The sequence below is a fragment of the Mytilus californianus genome, unplaced genomic scaffold (genome assembly GCF_021869535.1).
Source record: "Mytilus californianus isolate M0D057914Y unplaced genomic scaffold, xbMytCali1.0.p SCAF_1, whole genome shotgun sequence".
Classification (NCBI taxonomy): Eukaryota; Metazoa; Mollusca; class Bivalvia; order Mytilida; family Mytilidae; genus Mytilus; species Mytilus californianus.
This window is the reverse complement of record NW_026262581.1, coordinates 62,511,131-62,533,780: the sequence shown is the minus strand read 5'-3', so window position 1 is coordinate 62,533,780 and position 22,650 is coordinate 62,511,131. Positions and strand designations below refer to the sequence as shown.

At 32.6% G+C, this 22,650-nt stretch overlaps 1 protein-coding gene across 4 annotated transcripts; it reads right to left on the bottom strand.

Moving 5' to 3' along the window:
• Positions 1 to 12,587: 12,587 nt before the first annotated feature.
• Positions 12,588 to 18,158, bottom strand: LOC127705762 (uncharacterized). Of its 4 annotated transcripts, XM_052210126.1 has the most exons (3): positions 18,114 to 18,158; positions 15,984 to 16,144; positions 12,588 to 14,061 (listed from the first exon to the last, which is right to left on the bottom strand). In XM_052210126.1, exon 3 carries the CDS (start codon positions 14,054 to 14,056, stop codon positions 12,845 to 12,847), a length of 1,212 nt encoding a protein of 403 aa, XP_052066086.1. In that variant the 5' UTR covers positions 14,057 to 14,061; positions 15,984 to 16,144; positions 18,114 to 18,158; the 3' UTR covers positions 12,588 to 12,844. The 4 variants fall into 4 exon arrangements, with proteins under 4 accessions (XP_052066086.1, XP_052066085.1, XP_052066095.1 ...); XM_052210125.1 differs by lacking the exon at positions 15,984 to 16,144; XM_052210135.1 differs by lacking the exons at positions 15,984 to 16,144; positions 18,114 to 18,158 and adding an exon at positions 17,591 to 17,719.
• Between the last annotated feature and the right edge of the window lie 4,492 nt (positions 18,159 to 22,650).

The window sequence follows — 22,650 nt, the reverse complement described above, 5'->3', positions numbered from 1 at the left end:
TACTTGCCCCAACTGTTCAGGGTTCGACCTCTGCGGTCGTATCAAGCTGCGCCCAGCGGAGCATTTTATTCAACTATGGAATTATGGGTAGAAACGTTATCATCAACAGATAACTGTTAATTAGTCTCCTTGAGTGTCACTGTTTGATTAATTATCAGCTTGTTGAAAATAAAATGAGCCAAATTAGTGCGGTAGTTTCTTATTGCCAATTATTTTAAACTTCTTTTTCAACATTAAGAAAATGATATATAATTTTTTTATAAAAGAATACATTAATTGGTACCATTTATCATTAAATTGCGCACGAGGCAAACGAAAAACTATAAAACTACATCAAATCTGCTGTGACTAAAAATGTATCGTCTATTAAAAGATACAGTTGTTTTTGTCAAAATATAGTCCTAATTGCTTCCATTTTTAAATAGAACGTTGTGTTGACGAATTATGTCTCGGTTTAATATTTACGGCATCAAGGAAGCTATATACTGTGATGTATCAGCGAAAGACAGGTTTCTTCCTCGCTAGTACACAGAAATACATCTGTCAAAAATAATCGAGTATTTGTTGTTGCAGATGTCGTCAAAACAATATCGAATTTCAAAAGTCTCTTGTTTTTAATCTATTTTAAAGTAAAAGGCATACTTAATTACTCCTGTCTATTCGGTCATTACGCTCTCCCTCACGAGATATGCGTCCCTATAGTCCTTTTTTATGTCGTTTTATAAACACAAGACTGAAGACACCTCAGGCCTGCGTATCATTCGGATTTACGTTTTGATTTATTACGTCTTGTTTGCTTAACTTTCAGTGGAAAATATTCCATGTATTTCCCATGAAAGAGTTGTCGCAAGTGTTATTTAACATCCAGCGACCGTAACATTTATCCTGAATACGCGAGGTTCTGGGTTTAACGTCCCTCCTTCGACTTGACATGACTGCTAATTTATTCATACACTGCTTGTAAGAAAGGGGTTTGATGCGTGAACCGGACAATTCCAGGGATTACCATATATTTCTTTACCCAACTCACCCTTGAGATTGATTTAGTACTCTAACAAATTAAATCAAATCGTACGACAGTAATTAAGTATAAAGTATACTTACATAAAGATTATATATTCATTTACTTATTTGTTTACAAAGATCGTGAGTAAATAAATTGTTTAAATTCCATTTTTTTAAGTTAAAACACAATTATTTCAGGAGGGAAGTGAGCAAATTCGTCTGATTCCATTGAAAGTTAAGGGAGGGGGATTCAATACGGAGTTTGAAAATGTTCCTGTATGCTATTGAAAAAAAAATGTTTGTCTTTTATTAAAGAAATAAAAATAAAATGGTTTGTCCCACGAAGATAACTTGTCGGTAGAAGAAGATCGTTCCATAGATTTGGAGAACTTTGAGTGTTTTAAAGATGTCACGATTATGTAGACTGTAGCATAAGAACAGGCGAAAAGAGGATTTTGGAAATGATTGATTGATTGTTGGTTGCTTAACGTCCAGTGGCAAAAATTTCACACATGTTCAGGACGGGAAAAAATTAACAATAAATACAATTGGTGGTCCTATACTAGAGGTCGTCCGGGATAAAGATCAGGTAAATTTAAACTGCCATTGAAAAATGAAAGTATCTTAGATAGGGACAGAAATTTTGCTTTGCAGAAGGTCTCCTACGGACCCCTCAAAGAGTTGTTGCAATGGTTCTTTACGTGCAGCGAGCGTGGCGCTCTCTCTACACGAGTCATCGGATTTAACGTCACCATTCTGACCGGACGTGGCTGCGTACTTGTACATCCCGCACAGCCAAAAGAACGCCCCATTTTGGCAAGGATTTTACTGCCAATCGGAAGAAGAGCTAAGTGACCATATTTTTGGAAATGAATATTTTAGGCTTGTACTTACTGTAAAAAAATCTTTTGTCCAAGACAGGATGAAAGTGGATATTTTGTGCTACACAATGAAGGACTTTGCAAGAAACAGTTGTGTACAAAAAGTGAAATAATTTTCGCGCTAAATAAATAAGCCGTACAGGTGTAAAATGAATATTCCATTAGCACAAAATCTCCCTCCCACTGAAAATCAAATGGTCCACCAAGGCTATCTAAATTTAATCTTGCTTTTAACTGAGCAATTCTTTATTTTTTTGTCACATTAATTGGTAAATAACTTAATTCCTAATACTATAATAATCAGTTTTATTCAATATATGTAACTTCGTTAAAAATTCAATATAAAATCCACGTTCTTAATATCTAGTTTTATGTACACTTAACCCACACAAGGCTTACATTGACTGTCGCCTGCATGTAGTCAAAACCTGATTTAAAGGGAGCACTATACGAAAGTAAATAAATTTTATAAAAATTTCATTTTCAGTTGTTTTTTATTTCTTAATATTCCAAAACCACAGAAGAAAAATATATTTTCATATCTTGCACTGTTAAAGGGGCATTAGCTGTCAAATTCATGTTAACCGATTTGACTCAAATTCTCATATTTGATTTATAACATACTAAAACGTATATCCAAATTACAATAAGTCTGTAATAAACAATTAAAAACGCATGAACTCGATAATATATATCAGCATCTCGTGTGTATTTTAGTCTTAACGCCATATAATTAACCATCGATATGACCTCCGAAGACTGCCGACGGTCACATTACCCGATATAAACATAAACATAACTATAAATAGATAGCGACCTCGTGCAAAAAGTCTGTTTGATTTAAAGTTATAGGTGAACAAAATAAGTTAATCATCGTTTTTACCTGTATAAGAATGATTTGTTTGTGGATCGAAGCAGTCAACGAAATGGTTCACTTTTGTTTCGCTTTCAATGTTGACATTCTTTTCCTTTTAATGGCTGAACACGATTTATACATGCGTAACCAATCTAGCTAATGATTTAAATTGAAGATCACATGGATACGGATTCAATTAGGTCGAATTATTCACTTGCCTTTCGGCTTTTTATTTAGATGATTGATCCTCACATGTCTCATCAAAGTCTGCCTATTTTTGTATTGAGCTCCACATTTGAAGCTATCAAACAACATCTGAAGAGCACAATCACATTTAGAATTATGTTCTTTTAGCGCAGGCAGACATGTTAAAAAAAATATGCCCTCAAATGTCAAATTTTAACACTTTTTTTTCATTTTTGTCTATTATTTTGAAAACTACAATAGATAGAGAGAACATTTAATCCGGAAAAATGATTAGCAAGACAAGATCTACAAAAAAAACATGGCTGAAATCGTCAGAGGACTCGTTATTTGAGTTATTGCTCTTTAATGACGATTTTTACCAATTGTTAGCATTTGTGCCTGTTAATTTGAAAATTATAATAGATATATAAAAAATAGCAAAAATGATCAGAAGACAAGATCTACGAATAAGCCATCATGGCTTAAATCTTAAGTCGACTTATTAATGGAGTTTAGTGTTTAAAGATGGTTTTTACCATTTTTTTCATAGTATTATATGTGCACTTGATTTTCAAATTACTTCACTTGTATTAATGATAGACGCATTTGCCATCTTTCTCTTCAGGTTAGACAGGAGACATACAAACAGTGCTATTGAGCTTTGATTAAATATATATATTTTAGTTAACAAACCAATTGTCGAATTTCCCGTAAAAAATAGGTCACCGCTCGGCATTTTTTATGGAGCAAAACCCAAAGGAGAGGTTCAAATATTGAGATTATCATTACAATTCATATAATTTGTTAGTGAACCTGAAAACAAATTCAACCACCGTCAAATTGTTGATTTATTAAAAAACTGCAATTTTCTAAAATAGCAAATGTTATAAGATGCAGTTGGATAACACAGTTAGGGAACAACTATTAGATTTTTTAGGGAATGGGCTAAGAAGGAATCTCTAATCGGCTTCATTGTTGAGGGTCGTACGGTGATAAGTAAAAAGTTAAATAACAAAAATACCGAACTCCAAGGAGAATTCAAAACGGAAAGTCCTTTATCAAATGGCGAAATCAAAAGCCCAAACACGTCAAACGAATGAAAAACAGCTGTCATATTCCTGACTTGGTACAGATATTTCCTTATGTAGAAAATGGTGGATTAAACCTGGTTTTATAGCTTTAAATATTGTTCACGTCTTCACGTCATTTGGTCTATAGATCTCTTCATTTTTATATTCAGGTGAATAGTTCATACTTTAATAATCTAGACAGGTTTTCCATCTGAGTGCAAGATGGTGGTTAAGCTGACATTCTCAGCTGGATACTATTTGAGGAGGACTATGCGTGAATGACAGTTATTAGAAATGACTGAGGCTAGTGGTGAAAATAGAGGAATCATTTGGTGTTTTTTTTCATCTGTAGATGAATTTATTTGATGACTAAAGGGGTAAGACCAATTTCCCTTGATTTTGTTCCATTTACAGGGTGAAAATCGGAAAGTTCAGGAAATCAAACGAAATTTGAATGTTAAAGTTAGAATATGTTCAACAATTTCACAAATATGCGTAAAATTAAAATATTATTCAGCGCTGCTGTATATTTTTGCAAAATTTTGCATCGATGGACATTCATCAGCAAAATTAATTTATTTGTATCTTAAAGACAATATGGAGCATTACTGCTTATTTGTTCAAAAAGTCTTTCTTATATCTATTTTTAAATACTCTGAACTTTGCTGAAATCTTAAAAAATTGCCATCTTTAAAAATTTGAAAAATGATTTATTTACATGATCAGAAAAACGGTATAATGTTCTTACAAACTCACATACACATATGAAGCACAAAAGGGTTGATGACTGGGATATAGAAATATGGTCTTTATGGACTCGTCCCGATTGTCAATTAAACCCTTGCTTAAGTGGGCGTCTGTTTGTAAGTGCGGAATGTATAAAAACGCAAACCGGTCCGGTGGGGACTTTTAATGCAATTCCTCATGAATGGTGAGTGTCACGCTTACTGTGCGTCAATGAATCCGATCCTTCCAACAACCCTCTGGCAGGGGTCTGTGGTTGGCCTGTTGCAAGGTAAAATGTCTTCACTTGTCCAACATAACATAATTTGCAGTGACGGTCTAAATTTACCACGGTCGACCTAACTATTGTATTAATTTTTTTTTGTTCCCTCTCGGAATATGCAAGGAATACTTACCACTAGAGTGACCTTAAGAAATTAATACTTTATCAACCAATCACAAATGAAGTTGATATAGTGTAATTTTTAAAGATTGAAGGACTTTTTGAAATGTCCTGGTGTAAAACAAATTCAGAATAAATTGTCCATACTTCTGTATAAAAATATTTCAATATTTAATTTTCACCAATAAATCATATGCATGCATGTCAATAATAGTTTTTGTGTATAATTTGGAGTTTAGTATGACGTCCATTATCACTGAACTAGTATACATATTTGTTTAGGGGCCAGCTGAAGGACGCCTCCGGGTGCGGGAGTTTCTTGCTGCATTGAAGACCCATTGGTGGCCTTCGGCTGTTGTCTGCTCTATGGTCGGGTTGTTGTCTCTTTGACACATTCCCCATTTTCATTCTCAATTTTATTAAAAAAAATTGTGTATTAAAGAATAAATATTTTTATTCAAAGATTTGAGTTAAAAGAAGTTAATATTTGTGGTAACCTTTTCATGTATTTTAACGTGAATTTCACTAGTAACGCAGCTAATGGAAGTTTTATATTGACATTATACTTCTATACTCAGCTTTAATAGATCTTGAGTCAAATGTTGTCTACTGCTTATTACCCTAGGTATGATAGTGAAATATCTTCCTAGTAAGTAGCAGCTCATGATAAAAATCATGATAGGAAACACAAGGTTTGGAATATCGCATCTACTGGAAGATTTGTATATAAAATGCAGGCAATGGGGAAAAAAGATAATACAAAGAATGAAAGTTACAGGTCACAGCACAATCATCATTGAGCAAAACCAATGCTTATAAAACAGTGATACCATGAGATGAGAAAAACATCTCACTTACTTATACTACAGTAACAAGTGAAAAATATTTGTTACAGACCAGTGATCTTTTAACAAAGCACCCGTTAACTAACGGACTCATTAGTATCTCCTTTAAGTTTCGGTTAATTTAGATTCTTATTCACAAATCCCCCTTTATTTAATGCATCCGTTAAAGTCTCAATAAAATATTCCGTTAAAACCGAAAACTAACGGGTACGTTAACGTACCTGGAAAACGGCCACTTGACAGTACATGATATACATATATAACTAAAGTTATTCGAATTCAGCAATGTTTTTAATATTCGATACAAAACAATTGTATCAAAATTTTAATATATATATAGTAATGAAAACTAATGGTCCTACATCCTATCCATACTATGTACTTATAATTTGCACAAGATCATGCTTTTCTCAGACTGTTTATGACATCTGTACACTAAATACGTTTGATGTGTACTGGTTGATACTTTAGTCTGGGAGAACATATCTGTTTATTAGCTGTAACTGCCTGTGAACTAGCTTTCAGTAACTGCAACTACTCTCTTTGGTTGTTACTTTGTGTCTGTTGTCTGTATGATAGTTGGGTTTATTTTGGTGCAAGTCTGATGAATCAAGCCATTTCCAACTGTACTTTTTCACAGCTCGATCTTATTTTGTGCATAACATCACTGTCCCAGGTAAGAAGAGGATTGAACTCTCATGAACATGTTTTACACCACCACATTCTGTATGTGTCTGTCCCAAACCTGGAGCTTGTAATTCAGTGGTTGTCGTTGAAGGCTTTCTGTGGTAATAAATCGTCTTCTCGTTTGAAAAGTTTCACATTTTGTCATGCTGGGGCCTTTTATAGCTGAGTATACGATATGGGTTTTGATCATTGTTGAAGACCTACGTACGTTGGTCTATTGTTGCTTACATCCAAGTCATTTTGCAATCTGGTGGATGGTTATGTCATTGGCAATCATACCAAGTCTCCTTTTTTATATACATACACACGACAGTGTCCGGATTTTCTTACAGATATTATGCCATCCCGTGTATCTGAATCTACCAGCTACATGTATAATCTGAGTAATAGCCAACTTATACAGTTCCAATAATTCGACTTTTAAATCTGTATCATCAATCCTTTTTTCTTTAACTTCTCTTCATAGCTATACGAAATTTGAGTTATGTCCATACGTTCAAAAAGTCTTGGCAACAGATGTTTCGACAGAATCATAACATACAATTTATTTACTTTTCAAGTTTTTAATATTTTTTTAAAGACGTTTTTGACTGAGATATATATCATAAATATTGTTTGTTATGCGATATGTTGAATATTTCAACTTAATCATTACATGTTTAGAAATAATGACAAAAACATCTTAATTTGCATTACATTTGACAAATTTTCCGGTTTCCTGTTTTCGAAGATTTTATGCTAAAAATCTTAGTTTTTACTAAAAGTAGTAATTTCTATTTATGCAATTTTGTCTGTTTCCGTAAGCATTCATGTTTGTTAAGTTTAAAATAGAGTTAAATTTGACAAATTTGCCGATTTCCTTATTTTGAAGAATTTGTGATAAATCTTAGTTTTTGCCTAAAAATACTAATTTCTGGTCAGGAAATTTTGTCAGTTTCCTGATACAATCATGTTTGTGATGTTTCAACTAGAGTTATATTGTTATAAAAGATGTTGCCTCATCAATAAAAGTTGATATTAAAATTTCAAACTTTCCATTTTTATTTTTTATTATTAAAAAAAAAACAATATTTTTTAACCCAAACACATCTATTTCCACCACTATTATCTTGGTAGACTTTTAGTATTTCAACTATGATGCCATCCATGACACAAAAACACTTTGTTGCAATCTTGCTAATTTCTAATCCTTTTCTGCATATACTGACTGGACGAAAAGCCACAAGCCATCGATGTAAGATGTTTTTTCAAGGCTAAATATGAAAGCAAAATATTTCAACAAGACAAATTGTTGACACAAAGATATTACTCGCCTTTATGTTATTTTGATAGAATAATGCAAAATGTGAAATTAAAATGGCAATACTTTAATATGTTAACTATGCAAAAGCCAACGAACGACGAATGAAGGTTCAGGGTCAAATAATCTCCATGGAAATGATATATCTTTAATGCTAATACAAGTGCATACGAAATATCACTGACTTACCATTAGTAGTTAATATTTAAACAGACATTATCACAAACTTTAACATTAAAATAAGATGAGTTGCAACGTCAATAGACCATGAATGAGAGGTAAAAGCTAAATAATCTCCATGGAAATGAGATGTACCAATGCTAATACAAATGCATACTAAAACTTTATTCACTTACCATTAGTGGTTCCCCTTAAAATGACTAAATCAGAAACTTCAACATTTAAACTAAGCAAAAGTTTCAAAATCAATAAAGCATGACTGATGGGCAGAGCCAAATAATCTCCATGCAAATGGAAATGTGCCAATGATAAAACAAATGCGTACCAAATATCATTGCCTTAACATTGGTTATTTCCCTTCATGTCGCCGCTGACCCGACGAGAAACAGCATGCGTAAGTCTCACCTTCACGACATCGTAGAGGCGTTTATTTAGAGATATTATAAGATGTTATAGAGTATGTGGTCTCAATTGTGGCACTATTGCGCATATATGTGCGGTTTTCCTGGTTTATTCGATTGAAAAGTTGATGTCCGAATAACTTATCATTCCGTTGTTGGTGATATTTTTTCTTGAACTTCTCTGGTTTAGTTTCATACATATGCAGATAATCTGTGTGGTCCTCTTTAAATATTTTTTTGCTTTTCATAGGAAAATTATCACAACGTTTAGGGAAACGTCTGTGAATACCACATTAACGTCTCCGTTTTAGTTAACAGGTCCGAGAGTTAACGGATGCGTTGTGAATAAGCCCCCAGAACAATTGACATCCCCTAAACTACAGGGTCCTGGCTTGTGACAGGCACATACAGAATGTGGCGGGGTTAGATAAGTAAATATTTTAAGTAATTTGTGATAACAAAATCTCTGACTCAATAATTTACTAGTGATTTATAGACTACGTGCATTGAAATCGATAACATCACTTCAGACACGTGCATAGAGAACGAGTTGGGATATATAAACACTGTCAAATGAAAATCAAAGAAGCTAGATCATTTATTTTCACATATAAATATATTGATGATGTTCTTTTCATTAACAAACCAAACTTTTCTGATTGAGTCCCATTAATATATCCTCTTGTGCTAGGGATGAAATAAATCACAGATACAGCTTCCTCTACCTCATTTCTAGATATGTACCTCGAATTTGACTACAGCGGTCATTTCAGTACTCGAATCTTTAACAGACGATACGATTTCAATTTTGAAATTATGAATTTTCCTCATCTTAGCAGTAATCTTCCAACTCGAATGGAGTAACATTTCTCAACTCATTACGATATTCAAGATCTTGCAGCTGACTCTGTAAAACGTCATCGGTGTCTTGAACAAAAAAGTAATTAGCCAGCGTTTTGTCAAAGAATGTCTCGTCCTTTTTCTTCGGAAAGTACCAAGACCTGATAGATAAATATTTAGTGTCTACTCCACAAATAATACAAGATGGTCTATAGATTGTAGGTGCTGAAATTGTGTATCTTTTTATTAACTTTACAGTTTTTCCTTTCTTTGTCTTTATGCTATTATATTTATTTTTGTCGTATGACTCTTGATGAGAGTGTATATGCTGTATGTACCTCAAAAGCTAACAAAACCTTTAAACAGACTTATTAAGAAGGGATATAGTTACGATACTGTTGTCAGGTCATTAAAGATTGCATATTTTGGCTTTAATATTTATTCACTTATAGGGTCTTTGCATCGGAATTAAACACATTTGTTTTAAAACCAGTTGTTGGCATGACACGGGTTATGTTCTTCTCATATATTTTATGACGGTATAATACTAAACCCCTAACAGGAGGGATTGTGCCTGATATTCATATGATGAAGACATAATCTTTCAATCAGTTTAATTGAGGTCTGGAGCTGGAATGTCAGTAACTGCTAGTAGTCTGTTGTTATTTATGTATTCTTGTCATTTTGTTTATTTTCTTTTGTTTCCTATTCTGACATCGGACTCGGACTTCTCTTATACTGAGTTTTACTGTGCGTACTGTTGTGCGTTTGTTTTTTCTACATTAGCTAGAGGTATAAGGGGAGGGTTGAGATCTCAAAAAACATGTTTAACCCCGCCGCATTTTTGTGCCTGTCCCAAGTCAGGAGCCTCTGGCCTTTGTTAGTCTTGTATCATTTTTAATTTTAGTTTCCTGTGTATAATTTGGAGTTTAGTATGACGTCCATTATCACTGAACTAGTATACATATTTGTTTAGGGGCCAGCTGAAGGACGCCTCCGGGTGCGGGAGTTTCTCGCTGCATTGAAGAACCATTGGTGGCCTTCGGCTATTGTCTGCTCTATAGTCGGGTTGTTGTCTCTTTGACACATTCCCCATTTCCATTCTCAATTTTACTATCAAGTCAAGTTCAACAAGCATTCTGAGAGTATTGCATGGCAATATATAGTCCCCTACCGAGTAAACATTCATTATACTGGAACAAAGTGCTAACTTGTTCTATAACTTGTCATGGTGTAAATAAAAAGAAAATATCAAGTCAATATCTTCAAGCATGACTAAAAACAGTGTGGAAAACTGATTATATGAGTGAATTTTTCAAGTCCAAGGACCATAACTCTGCACAAAATTATCAGACCGAAACAAAATTCGAACTTGATCTGTAACTTGTCATGATAAAACTATATACCAATTATCAATCAATATCTTCAAGCATGATGAAAAAAGTGTGAAAAAACACTTACATATTAGATATGATTAATAGTTATCTTAAATTAGATATGATGTAATACAGTGTATATCTATTTTCAAATTTTAATCAAATATAATTAATAGTTCCAAATATTTTTTTTCTTTCAATTGTCACAAACTAATATAGATTTGTAACTTATCTATAAAATGTCAACAATTTTTATCTACACAATGTAATGTAATGAAATATATACATTAATTAAAAATAGATTATTATCTTATTAAAGGATTTCACTTCATAATTTTTTATATATATATATAGCATTCAGAAAATTAGTTTAAACAAAATAACAAACAAACCTGCTAAAAACATCTTCAAACAATTTATCAAAGAATGTCTTTTAAAAAATGAGTTATCTCCCTTTGTACAGAAATATGGTTTAACATAGTACTCTTTCATTAGATATGGCCCAGCGTTATGGTCCATAACTCTGGACTTAATCATCAGACCGGAACAAAATTCGAACTTGATCTATAACTTGTCATTATAAAACTATATACCAAATATCAAATCAATATCTTTAAGAACGAAGAAAAAAGTGTGGAAGACTGATTTGCCGGACTGACGGATGGACAGACGGACAGACGGACGGAGTGCAAACCTAAAGTCCCCTTCGACTTCGTCGGTAGGGGACTAAAAAAAATTTGTTTTTTTTAGTTTTGTTTTTGTATGCTTGATTGAATGTCTGCGATGTATGTTTACAAAGTTTTGGCTGCTGAAACCCAACTATTGTCAAATTAAACTATTATGTCTGCTTGGGTTTGTCAGTACAACGGAACTATAAGCAACTGTCATACAAGTGGGAGGTTAAGCTAGCTATAAAACTTAAACCAGTGTTAATCCACCACTTTCTTAAGAAAATACCTGAACCAAGTATGGCATATAACAGTTGTTTTCCATTCGTTCCGTTGCTTGATACAGTTTAACGTTTGATTTTGTCAGTTTTTTATGGACTTTCCCTTTTTGAATTTACCTTGGAGTTGGGTACTTGTTGTTTTACTTTTTTGCCGGAAGATCGGACCAAAGAAACATCACCGTCCATAAAAGGAAAATTTACAGTAGGGAACAAAAAGATTTTGTATAGATTTTCCCTAATGAAATGGAAATATCTGACCTAGCAAAGGATAGTTATTGCTGTTAATACTTGATTTATTTAAACTAAGTTCCATTGGGTGGATTTCAAGGCCAATTACGACGATATAAGTAAATCATGTTTTCTCAGAATACTTTATCAATCAGTACACATCCCACAGAAAACATTTAAAGGCATTTAACATTTTGTTAGGTTTTTTTTATTAGAGTTGTGTGTTTCCTCTATTTACTTTTGAATGTTCCTTGTATATAATTCATGTACCTATTGTTGATCCACTGAATCGAAAAGTGTAGGGTTTACATCAATAATATACTAATTAACCCCGACATATACTAATCTGTGCCTGTCCCAAGTCAGAATATCAACCGCGGCTATCCTATTTCATAAGTTTTCAAGAATGTGTTGAAGATGGTAGATCATGATTGTTTCTGCCAAATGTGTTCACTCTTTTCTACAGTGGACGATTTTGAGCTATGTATATTTCAAAGACTCCAACTTATTGTTGAAAACTGTATATTGCCTCTAGTTGTTGCTGGTTAGGTTTTTGTCGTTTATCTAATATCTCCTTCTTTTCATTGTATTCCATTACTATGGTTTATGCATATAAAATTCATATATACAAGTCGTGAAATGTAGTGGAAATAAAAACGTTATGAAACTTTTTTTATGATATTTATCAATAATATGATTTTGGAATATAATTGCACATAACAATGCATATTTTCTAATTTTCATTAACTAATTCACAGGGATACTCGGCCAACTGCTGTAGGTCGAGTAATTTGTCAATACAGCAAAGAAAAGTGCAATAAAGATATTTTTAGATGAAAAAAAAAAAACAATGCATATTTTTAACGAGGAACATCGCCATTGATGCGATTGATACACTTTAAATCAAAAACATGTTATGTTTCACTTATTTCATGAGTCTTTTCAAATTCAAAAAGTGGTATGTCCTCTCCTATTCTATGTAGAAACTGTCGCCATGTAAACCAGTTACTTTCTATTACAAGAGAACAAAGTTCATTTGGTTTCTGTTCTAAAATTAACTCAGCTTCTTTGATGGCATCTTCATCATGTTTTAATTGATCAGGGTCAATATTTAAATGCTGTCTAGCGTTAACAAGTGCTCTCAAATAATCGTCTCTGGTAGAATGAGAAAACACGTTATAAATCGAAGTTGGGAAAGGACAGAATACTTTTAAGCAATGACTGCATAATAGTCGAGCAAGCCTACCATTACCGTCGGAGAACGGATGAAGTGTTAAAAACCCAAAAAGCAATACAGTAGCACACTTAAGTGAATGTTCCAATTTCTCATGTTTATTTTTTATTTTTGATATTTCCATCACCATCTTGTTGTACTCCAAAACAATTGTATCAACTGCTTGAAACGCAATTTCGTTAGTTGCATAAGATGGATAAAAGAAATCTTTTCCATCAAAATTTGCTGATCTCGGTAGAACACTGAATTTTCCAGGCTGCGTTTTGGTTTCATCGAGCAGGTCGCGCATCAGAACTCCATGGCAGTCCAGAATGCACGTCTCGACATCAATTTCACCAACATAATTAGATTGTTCTTCATCTGATAACTTTTTAAATTCATGTTTTAAATGCCAGTAGCCCCGCAGTAAATTTCTAGTTTCGTTTATTTTATTGTGTTCGTCGTTGCCTTTATCTGTCGAATTTTCAATAATATAATCTTCAACATCCAAAGAGTCTGGTAAGCTGTCGCTCCTTTGTTCATTACTTGGTGACTCATGACGGATTTTCTTTCGCGGTGAATCCTTTTCAGACTCCGAGCATTCCCGTTTTTGTCCAGTTTTTTCAAAGTGTTTTATTTCGGCATTGAAAACCTGTTCAAATGTACCTTGGTCATTCACTCCTATATCTTCACCTTGTTGAACTCGGAACAGGAATTCCATCATCATTTCACGTTTTGCCTCTACAAAGCTGTTCTTCCCTGAATTTCTTTGTTTCCTCAACCATGTAGTATGATAATTGACAATATCTTTTATCATTTCTTTCACCGTAGGTACACATTCATATTTACTGTCACGTTTTCGCCATGATGGTTTATCAATAGGCTCGAAAGTTAAAAAACGCCGACAAGCCATGTCCTCTGAAAAAAAAAAGTTCAACTGTTTAAAAATTTCGATATGAAAAAGCAGAAATTATTGTTCTTTAATAACATAACAGTCTGCATAACAAAATTGTGTGCTATAAAACGATGTCACAAAAAAGCGAAAAAATAAATTTCCGATTTTACCTCTATTTTCTCTGGTATCTTTCGTCCCTCTTCCATAGATGTTTTCAGTCTAATACAATAAAACAGGAAATATAAAATTTGAAGTCATTTTAATCGATTCATGAGATTTGAACATCTGCAAACTACTTGTCATAATGTAATAATATCATAGTTCCTGTCATTATTCTCTATATTCATAATATGCTTAATAAGCGATTAACATTACTATACTCTTTAGTAACTATTACTTCGGTTCTGTCATGGAAATACAGATAATGTTCGATTTAAATTTGCTGTTATTAAATTTCATAATTATTTCAAATTAAGTAATGTATAACCCTCATGCATTGCTCTGGTTCCTTGTCCAGTTTTATATTTCCCTAAGGTCCTTTTTCGGTTTTCAAAAAAAAAATGAGACGAAAGACATATGATTTTTATTTGATCTCTTGATAGATATACGTAAACAGTTTCAGAAAAGGTATCACTCAAAGGGATTGAAATTCTACTTTTGGCCAAATTTAGGGAAAATATGTGACATCTTTATCTTTATGTTATAGCAATTAAATGCAGATTGTTGCCATGAATACACCAACATTTTTTTTTTATCATTTTACAAACATATGCACATGTATGACACAAACAGTAAGCTTAATTTGTAAAAAAGCAAGGAAAAGGGGATGGTAAAATTTATGAGGGTAAATTTCAATTTTTGTTTTCCTAACTGTATATTGCTACCTTATGCCTCAACTCACAAACGAAATGATTTTTCGGTCTTGGAAGATAAAAGGCGGAAAAGACCAGGGAGAGATTAAAAACTCAAAAGTCGAAAACAAACTAACAACGCACTGGCAAAAAAGAAAGACGACGACAAAAGGCAAACAAGTAAAAAAAAAACACTACATACTGATAAAAAACTAGACTGAGCAAAAAAACGTCGATCTTCAGATACCAGAATAGCCGTCTGATCTGTAATATATCCGATTGTGACATTTTGCATGAGTTTTATTTCGTCTGGAGACTGGAACATGCATTTATCAAGAAAGATTTTGATAAATATTTTCGAAATTGGCTTTGAGTGGGATCCCGTCTGTGTGAATGATGTTGATGCTGGGGAAACTAGCTTTTGTATTTGTATTCGGCTGTTATTGTACTACAAGATACGAACTTGTAACATCAGGTTAGATTTTTCGGTAGCAATATATGAGATATTGGGTTTTAGTTAATGGATTGGAATCTAGATAAAAATTCATTCACATCCAAGTCGACAGTTTAATCCAATAAACATAAACGAATTGGTAAAGTCCAAATTATTTTAAGAGAGTGAAATATAAAAAAATTCAGTTATTTCAAACCAAAAACAATACATCTGTTGGAAAATCCGAACGCAGTTTATGTGCTCAAACAACTATTATTAATAAATGTTCAATATCGCCGACATTGTCAGCTTCTTGTGTGAAAAATTCTGTGGTTGGTATGACTTTGCTGTTGTAATGTCAGCTGATGTTTGAGGTTTTCAATTTCCTTCATATTATTGATTAATCCACAATTGGAATTCTTCAAGTGTTCTATTTTTGGTTTTAATCCATCTATTTCAGTTTACCTTTAATTGCATGCCCTTAGTTTCATGTGTTTTTTATCTTCCCAAAAGTTTTTCTTTCGAATAGAATTAAGTTTAATTTTCAAACTCTCTAGTTCATTTTGAATCTGTTGATTTTGGTACGGAGAATGTCCTAAAGAATAACATATTTCTTGATTTCGTTTTAGTATTTCATTTTCTTCCTGTTAGATAGACGTACATTTTTCCATGTCCGAGGCATAAACTTTATATTGATACACGATATCTTCATGCTGCTGCAGTTCACTCGTAAGTCTTTTGAAATCCAAGTCTCGTCTGTCTGTATCATATATCCCACCTTTAAGAAGTTTTTTAAGATGCTAACTTTTGGATTTCCAAGGTCTAGTAAAATTTCGAAAGAAAAACGTGTTTAAGGTCATTGTTACTAATTTTGCTAAAAGGAAAAACTGACAGGAATTTTTTTATGTCTTTGAAAGTAATGTCCAACCTTGAAATTCTCTGTAAACACAGAATTAATATTTTAGATTATTTCTCGAGAGACAAACTTGCTATAATGTTTCACTTTTATCGGCGGTCAAGCGCAAATCAATATAATGTAGATGTACTTTTAAAAGACTACACCAGATCCAATCAACAAATAAGGTATAAACACTGGTGCACGACAGCTTTTTTTTATAATTTAACACATAATATAAATCGGTTATACATTTTTATATGTCTATTATATAAGAGTGATTGATGCAGTAAGAGCTTGAATAACGACGATTTCAATCGGCTGCAGATATTATATAGATAACAATGCAATTAACAATTCTAGAATTGTATTAACATGTTATGTATGATTGTGTATAAACAAATACCTGCAGCAACTTACACATCGGATCATTAGAGATGCACTAAAGATGCATGGATAATTAAATTGTAATTTATATAAGACTAAAGGATCAACAAAAAAACAATAGTTAATCCGAGTTTAAAACTCGTACGTATATTTTTTCTCTATGGAAACGAACTTACAATCTTTGACGACCATGCACTATGTAAAGACAGGATTGTTTTTCAATATACCAGAATCAATCCTTAAAAAATTTAGAAAATAAATTTTCAAGGTGTTACTTTTTGACATTTGTGACATTTGACTGTTACCAGCGTCTTCTGTTACCCATGCGAATCCAAAATCGTCAAAATGACACAATCAGGATAGATGCATTCAGTACATCTACAGATCCAACGACTATTCTGGTATCTAAAGATATAACAATTCATGATTATGATCATTTAACTAGTGTAGTGTCCATTTCAGTCGTTCTTCCACATAATTCTTTGGAAATAGTTTTAGTGTCGGGGTTCCTTTGTTAAACGATGGTGCCTTAGTAAATTTGTATAACGGTCCTCAAGTACCCCGTTACTTTACGACCCTCATGGCCAAGTAAAATCATGATCAAGCTCAAATTATTCATCTGTCAGCATTTATTTGTCATACTAGGACAGTGTTTTTCCATATTTTTATTTTATGTAGCAAATGTAGTGTCGAGACAGAAATTTAGATGTTGTAAGTTGTATACTTGTTACGTCATCAAAATATAATACTTTAGTAATGTAAAGTTAACCATTTCCTTCTGTCTTCTGTATACGGTTAGTAATCACGACTGAAAACTTATGCAAGGGTCTGGGTGGGGTTTACAGAAAAGAGAATAATGGCAAAGGGTGCAGAATAAATGGCTAAAATAATACAGAATTGAGAAAAAGAGGTTAAAAAAAAGGGCAAACTAAAACAAGAATAGAAAAAAATGCTTTAAAAACTTAAATAATAAATAATGGACTCACCTCCCAATCCAGACCCTCTTATACACCCAACGACACAACACTTTTACACAATAATTATGTAACATACAATTTCCTAAATCTACGGTTGCAGTTTCCAAATAACTTTTAATCAGTATGGTTACCGACGTAAACAAACTATTGATTTTCTCACTGTTATCATAAGAAGAATTACTGTTTACACAATGTATAGGTACCAATTCAAATATTTATAGTTTATCTACCTATGATTCATCGTATTAAGAAATTGTAGGATTATATTTATAATGTTGTAAAAGTTGTTCATTATTTCCTGTCTATAAGAGATATCCTTGTTTGAAATTTTTCAAATAAAAAGACTTGGTTTGAATTATCGTTAAATATAATGCTTCCATAAGGTAACAAGAATAGTAAATTTAACTCATGAATAATTATGTTTACTGTTATTTCATAAAAATCTTTATCATTAAAATACTTTCTTTGATTAGAGTTTACGAAATGTATAGTGATTATAAATGTAACTATATATTAACATAGTAATACTCACATCTCAGTCTCACATATAATGTCGCTGCGCACATGTGCAGACTGATTTAAACCATCAACTAATGAAATTGGAAGTTATTTTTAGCTCTTACTGGTATTCCTGGGAACCAATAAAATGTTGTTGATCATGGATTAAAATTGACAAAAATTCTATGGCCGAGCGTTGATGGTTTCTTTTTTTGCACATGCTTATTCGTGGATTTGGATGAGTATCCTTCAATCTGTTTTTTAATATTTTTATTGCATTTTAAATTCTCCCTCGCCCTTCTCGTGCGAATAGAAATTTTATCTGATATAAATTTAATTGACTATCAATAAGAGAACCATTTTGAGTTCAAATGAAGGATGAATAAGTACGAAATACAAATAAAGAGGATGGAACACGTTTTTGCGGGGGTCTAAAACCGAGCATACAACGTCACATAAACAATTTGAATTAAATTTTAAAAAAAGATCCGAAAAAAACTAGAAAATAAAGAAAATGAAAATTAATATGTATATACAAAAGAATCTTAATTCACATTTACACCGAAATAAAACTTTCAGTTGAAAATAAAAAAGAAGAATTCATTGCAAAGTAAAAATCTTACCTTGTACCTCCGAAAGATAGGGATACAAAATAGTAACTTCTTATTTGCACTTTTTCGCAATATCGAATCATAAAGCACAAAACTAAAGAAACTATATAAATGCGTGACAAGATTCCATTGTCTAAATTTAAGACCAATAATTCCATAATAAACAAATAATCTAACAAAGTTGGAGCAGTAGACATTATAAACAAAGAACATGTCCTTTATTCAAATAAATGCACAGTTATACCCAATGCGGTTGATGACATACTTAAAATTAACAAAAATAACACAGTACATAATACATCACACTGAATACTAAAAGTACAAAACATGATATGCATATAAAATTGAGAATGGAAATGGGGAATGTGTCAAAGAGACAACAACCCGACCATAGAGCAGACAACAACCGAAGGCCAATAATGGGTCTTCAATGCAGCGAGAAACTCCCGCACCCGGAGGCGTCCTTCAGCTGGCCCCTAAACAAATATGTATATTAGGTCAGTGATAATGGACGTCATACTAAACTCCAAATTATACACAGGAAACTAAAATTAAAAATGATACAAGACTAACAAAGGCCAGAGGCTCCTGACTTGGGACAGGCGAAAAAATGCGGCGGGGTTAAACATGTTTTTTGATATCTCAACCCTCTCCCTATACCTCTAGCCAATGTAGAAAAAAAACGCACAACAGTACGTACAGTAAAACTCAGTATAAGAGAAGTCCGAGTCCGATGTCAGAAAAGGAAACAAAAGAAAATAAATAAAATGACAATAATACATAAATAACAACAGACTACTAGCAGTTACTGGCATGCCAGCTCCAGACCTCAATTAAACTGATTGAAAGATTATGTCTTCATCATATGAATATCAGGCACAATCCCTCCTGTTAGGGGTTTAGTATTATACCATCATAAAATATATGAGAAGAACATAACCCTTGTCATGCCAACAACTGGTTTTAGAATAAACGTGTTTAATTCCGATGCAAAGACCCTATATAAGTGAATTAATACTAAAGCCAAAATATGCAATCTTTAATGACCTGACAACAGTATCGTAACTATATCCCTTCTTAATAAGTCTGTTTTGTTAGCTTTTGAGGTGAATACTGACATTTTTGTGCTTTGTAAAGAATATTACCATAAAAGATTGGATGTAAAATACCCGAACGTATAAGATATCTGCATGTTGAGTTATATTTACGAATGATGTCCTTATACCGATGATAAAATTTAATAAATGTTTTGACTAGTTTATGATATCGAAAACCCTGGTGTAATAATTTTTCAGTAATACATAAATTTCTCTCGCTAAAATCTAATACGTTGTTACATACACGAGCGAATCGTACAAGTTGAGATATATAAACACCATAAGATGGTGACAAGGGAACGTCACCATCTAAAAATGGATAAGTAACGATAGGAAATGAAAAATCATCTCTTTTATCATAAATTTTTGTATTAAGCTTCCCGTTAATGATATAGATATCAAGATCGAGGAAAGGACAGTGGTCATTATTAGTATAAGCTTTATTTAAAGTAAGTTCAACAGGATAAATTTCTTTAGTTTACATACTGAAGTCGTCATTATTGAGAGCCAATATATCATCCAAATATCTACAAGTATTGTTAAATTTTTGTATCAGATGTTGTTAAGATTGGTCTTTGCTGATTTTAGTCATAAATTGTACCTCATAACAATACAAAAACAGGTCTGCAATAAGTGGTGCACAGTTAGTCCCCATTGGAATTCCAATAACTTGACGATATACGGAATCTCCAAAGCGAACAAAAATGTTATCAAGTAAAAATTCAAGGGCAAGTGTACTAGTAAGTAGAATAGACAATTTAGTAGTGGAACAATGACTTGAAGACGAAATAAATCTATATTTGTAAGGTGATTTTTGTAGCTTCTGAAGCCAGTACATAGTTGGGACTTTCATTGTATTTGGTTCTGCTTGTAAAGAAGTAGCTAATAGTTTATGTTTGTTACAGATATCGTTTTCTGAAAATGAAGTCAGTTGGAATGTTGGTGAATTGGTGATTTCCTTTTGCAGAACCTCAATGTAAAATTTACGTCAAACTATAATAATATTATTAGCAGCTTTATCAGCCGGGACAAAAACAAATTCCTTGGCTAGTTCTTTTAGTTTATGTTTGATACGAGAAATAGGATTTTTATGGTTGTTGTTAAGAGTAAAATGTTCTTTAAAATGTTGTATACGTATATCAACTATCTTCATTGCTGAATTAAAAAAAGAGTCCAAAGATTTTTTGTCAGCTTTTCCCCGTTTTATCCATTTCAAACAATAAGTACGAAGTGAGTCGTTGATGGTATTACGACACTCATTCCAATTAATAATTGACGGGGACGATATTTAGGTCCTTTATTGAGGAATGATTTTAACTCTCGGTCGCGAACGATGTTAAGGTCTCCTGTTATAACATGGGAAATGGGGCCATAAGTGTATTCTGAATTACTACAATTACATGACGTAGGTGTATTTTCACTGATATTTACATCTTTACAGACTTGGCTATAATTAAACACAAATTTCCGGGTAGATTTCTTGTAAATATAACAAATAAGAGGGAGTTCAGTATTATCAAAATATCCAGGAATTTGTTCTTTAACAGAATGGTCGTTAAAAATACCGGCAATATTTACAAAATCAAAACCTTTATTGACATACTTTATTTTAATAAAATGTTTTTTTGATCTTCAGAGCGATCAATTTTAGGAAACAGTTTAGAATAACAATATGCCATTATAATTTGAACGATTTCATACTTAGGACTGCAATATGAAATTGTGTTGCAATCCTCTAAAATTTTATTTAATTTATTTATAGGTAAAGAGCAGAGCTTGGTTAATAGATAATGTCTGCCGTTGTTTTTTGAAATAGAAATTAGGTCCGAAATATTTGTATGGTTGGAATTATGTACATATCACGCAGTTGTCGCAGTTTTCACGCAGTTGTAGCAGTTTTCACGCAGTTGTCGCATCCACTCTCATCAGTGATCATGACTTTTAACAGCGTACAAAGCCAATAAGACTGTGGCATATAGACCATCGAATAAAACTGGCATTAACTATCTTAAACAAATGATCCATGAAATTAATGAACTTAAACTAAAATTCATGAATTCCATCTTCTTGTTTTGGTGGTGACTTAAACCTCCTGACATAAACTGGCCTGGACAAATAGTATCTGGCAAATTGTATATAATAAAAATAATAACATATTAAATGGCAGGCTACATGGGTTTAGGAGTAAAAGTTTTTGTGAGACCCAACTCATTATCAGTATCCAAGATCTAGCAAAATCTTTGGCAAATGACTATAAGACAAACGCCAACAACATAATATATGGACATTAATTTGCACATGGAATACGTTGATCCTGTAGCAGACGTATATTTTCTCATTCCGTTTATATAAAGTCGTGTTACAGTTCCTTTTTTCCGTTTTGTAAATGTATACAAAATGTTAAGTACATAATTTGTCATTGTGTAACGATTGTTTCCTATCAATTTCAAATGGCATCTTAACCAAGAATATGTTTTGTATTGGATCAAAATACCAGAAGCAATTAAAATGCAACACAGACAATTGTTACAAGACAACAAAGCTCGCAAAAAGATAGTGTCATAGCAATAAAAAGATAAGATCCATCTTATTCATTGTGGAATTAAATTATTCCATTTGTTATCAATCTTAGAAAATAACGATGTTTTAGATTAATACAAAATAAAGTCCTATTTAGTTAAGACAGTAATTTAGCGATGTTCAAATCTTATAGATCGACAAAGAAAAAAATCAAAAGTAACAAACATAAAAATGATAAATTGGGGGAATCGCATGAATTCCGAACGGAACTACAACGGGTGCGTCGATAGTGTAAGCGTGCATGTATGCATAACCCTCCATGCGAATCCACACTCAACCAAAA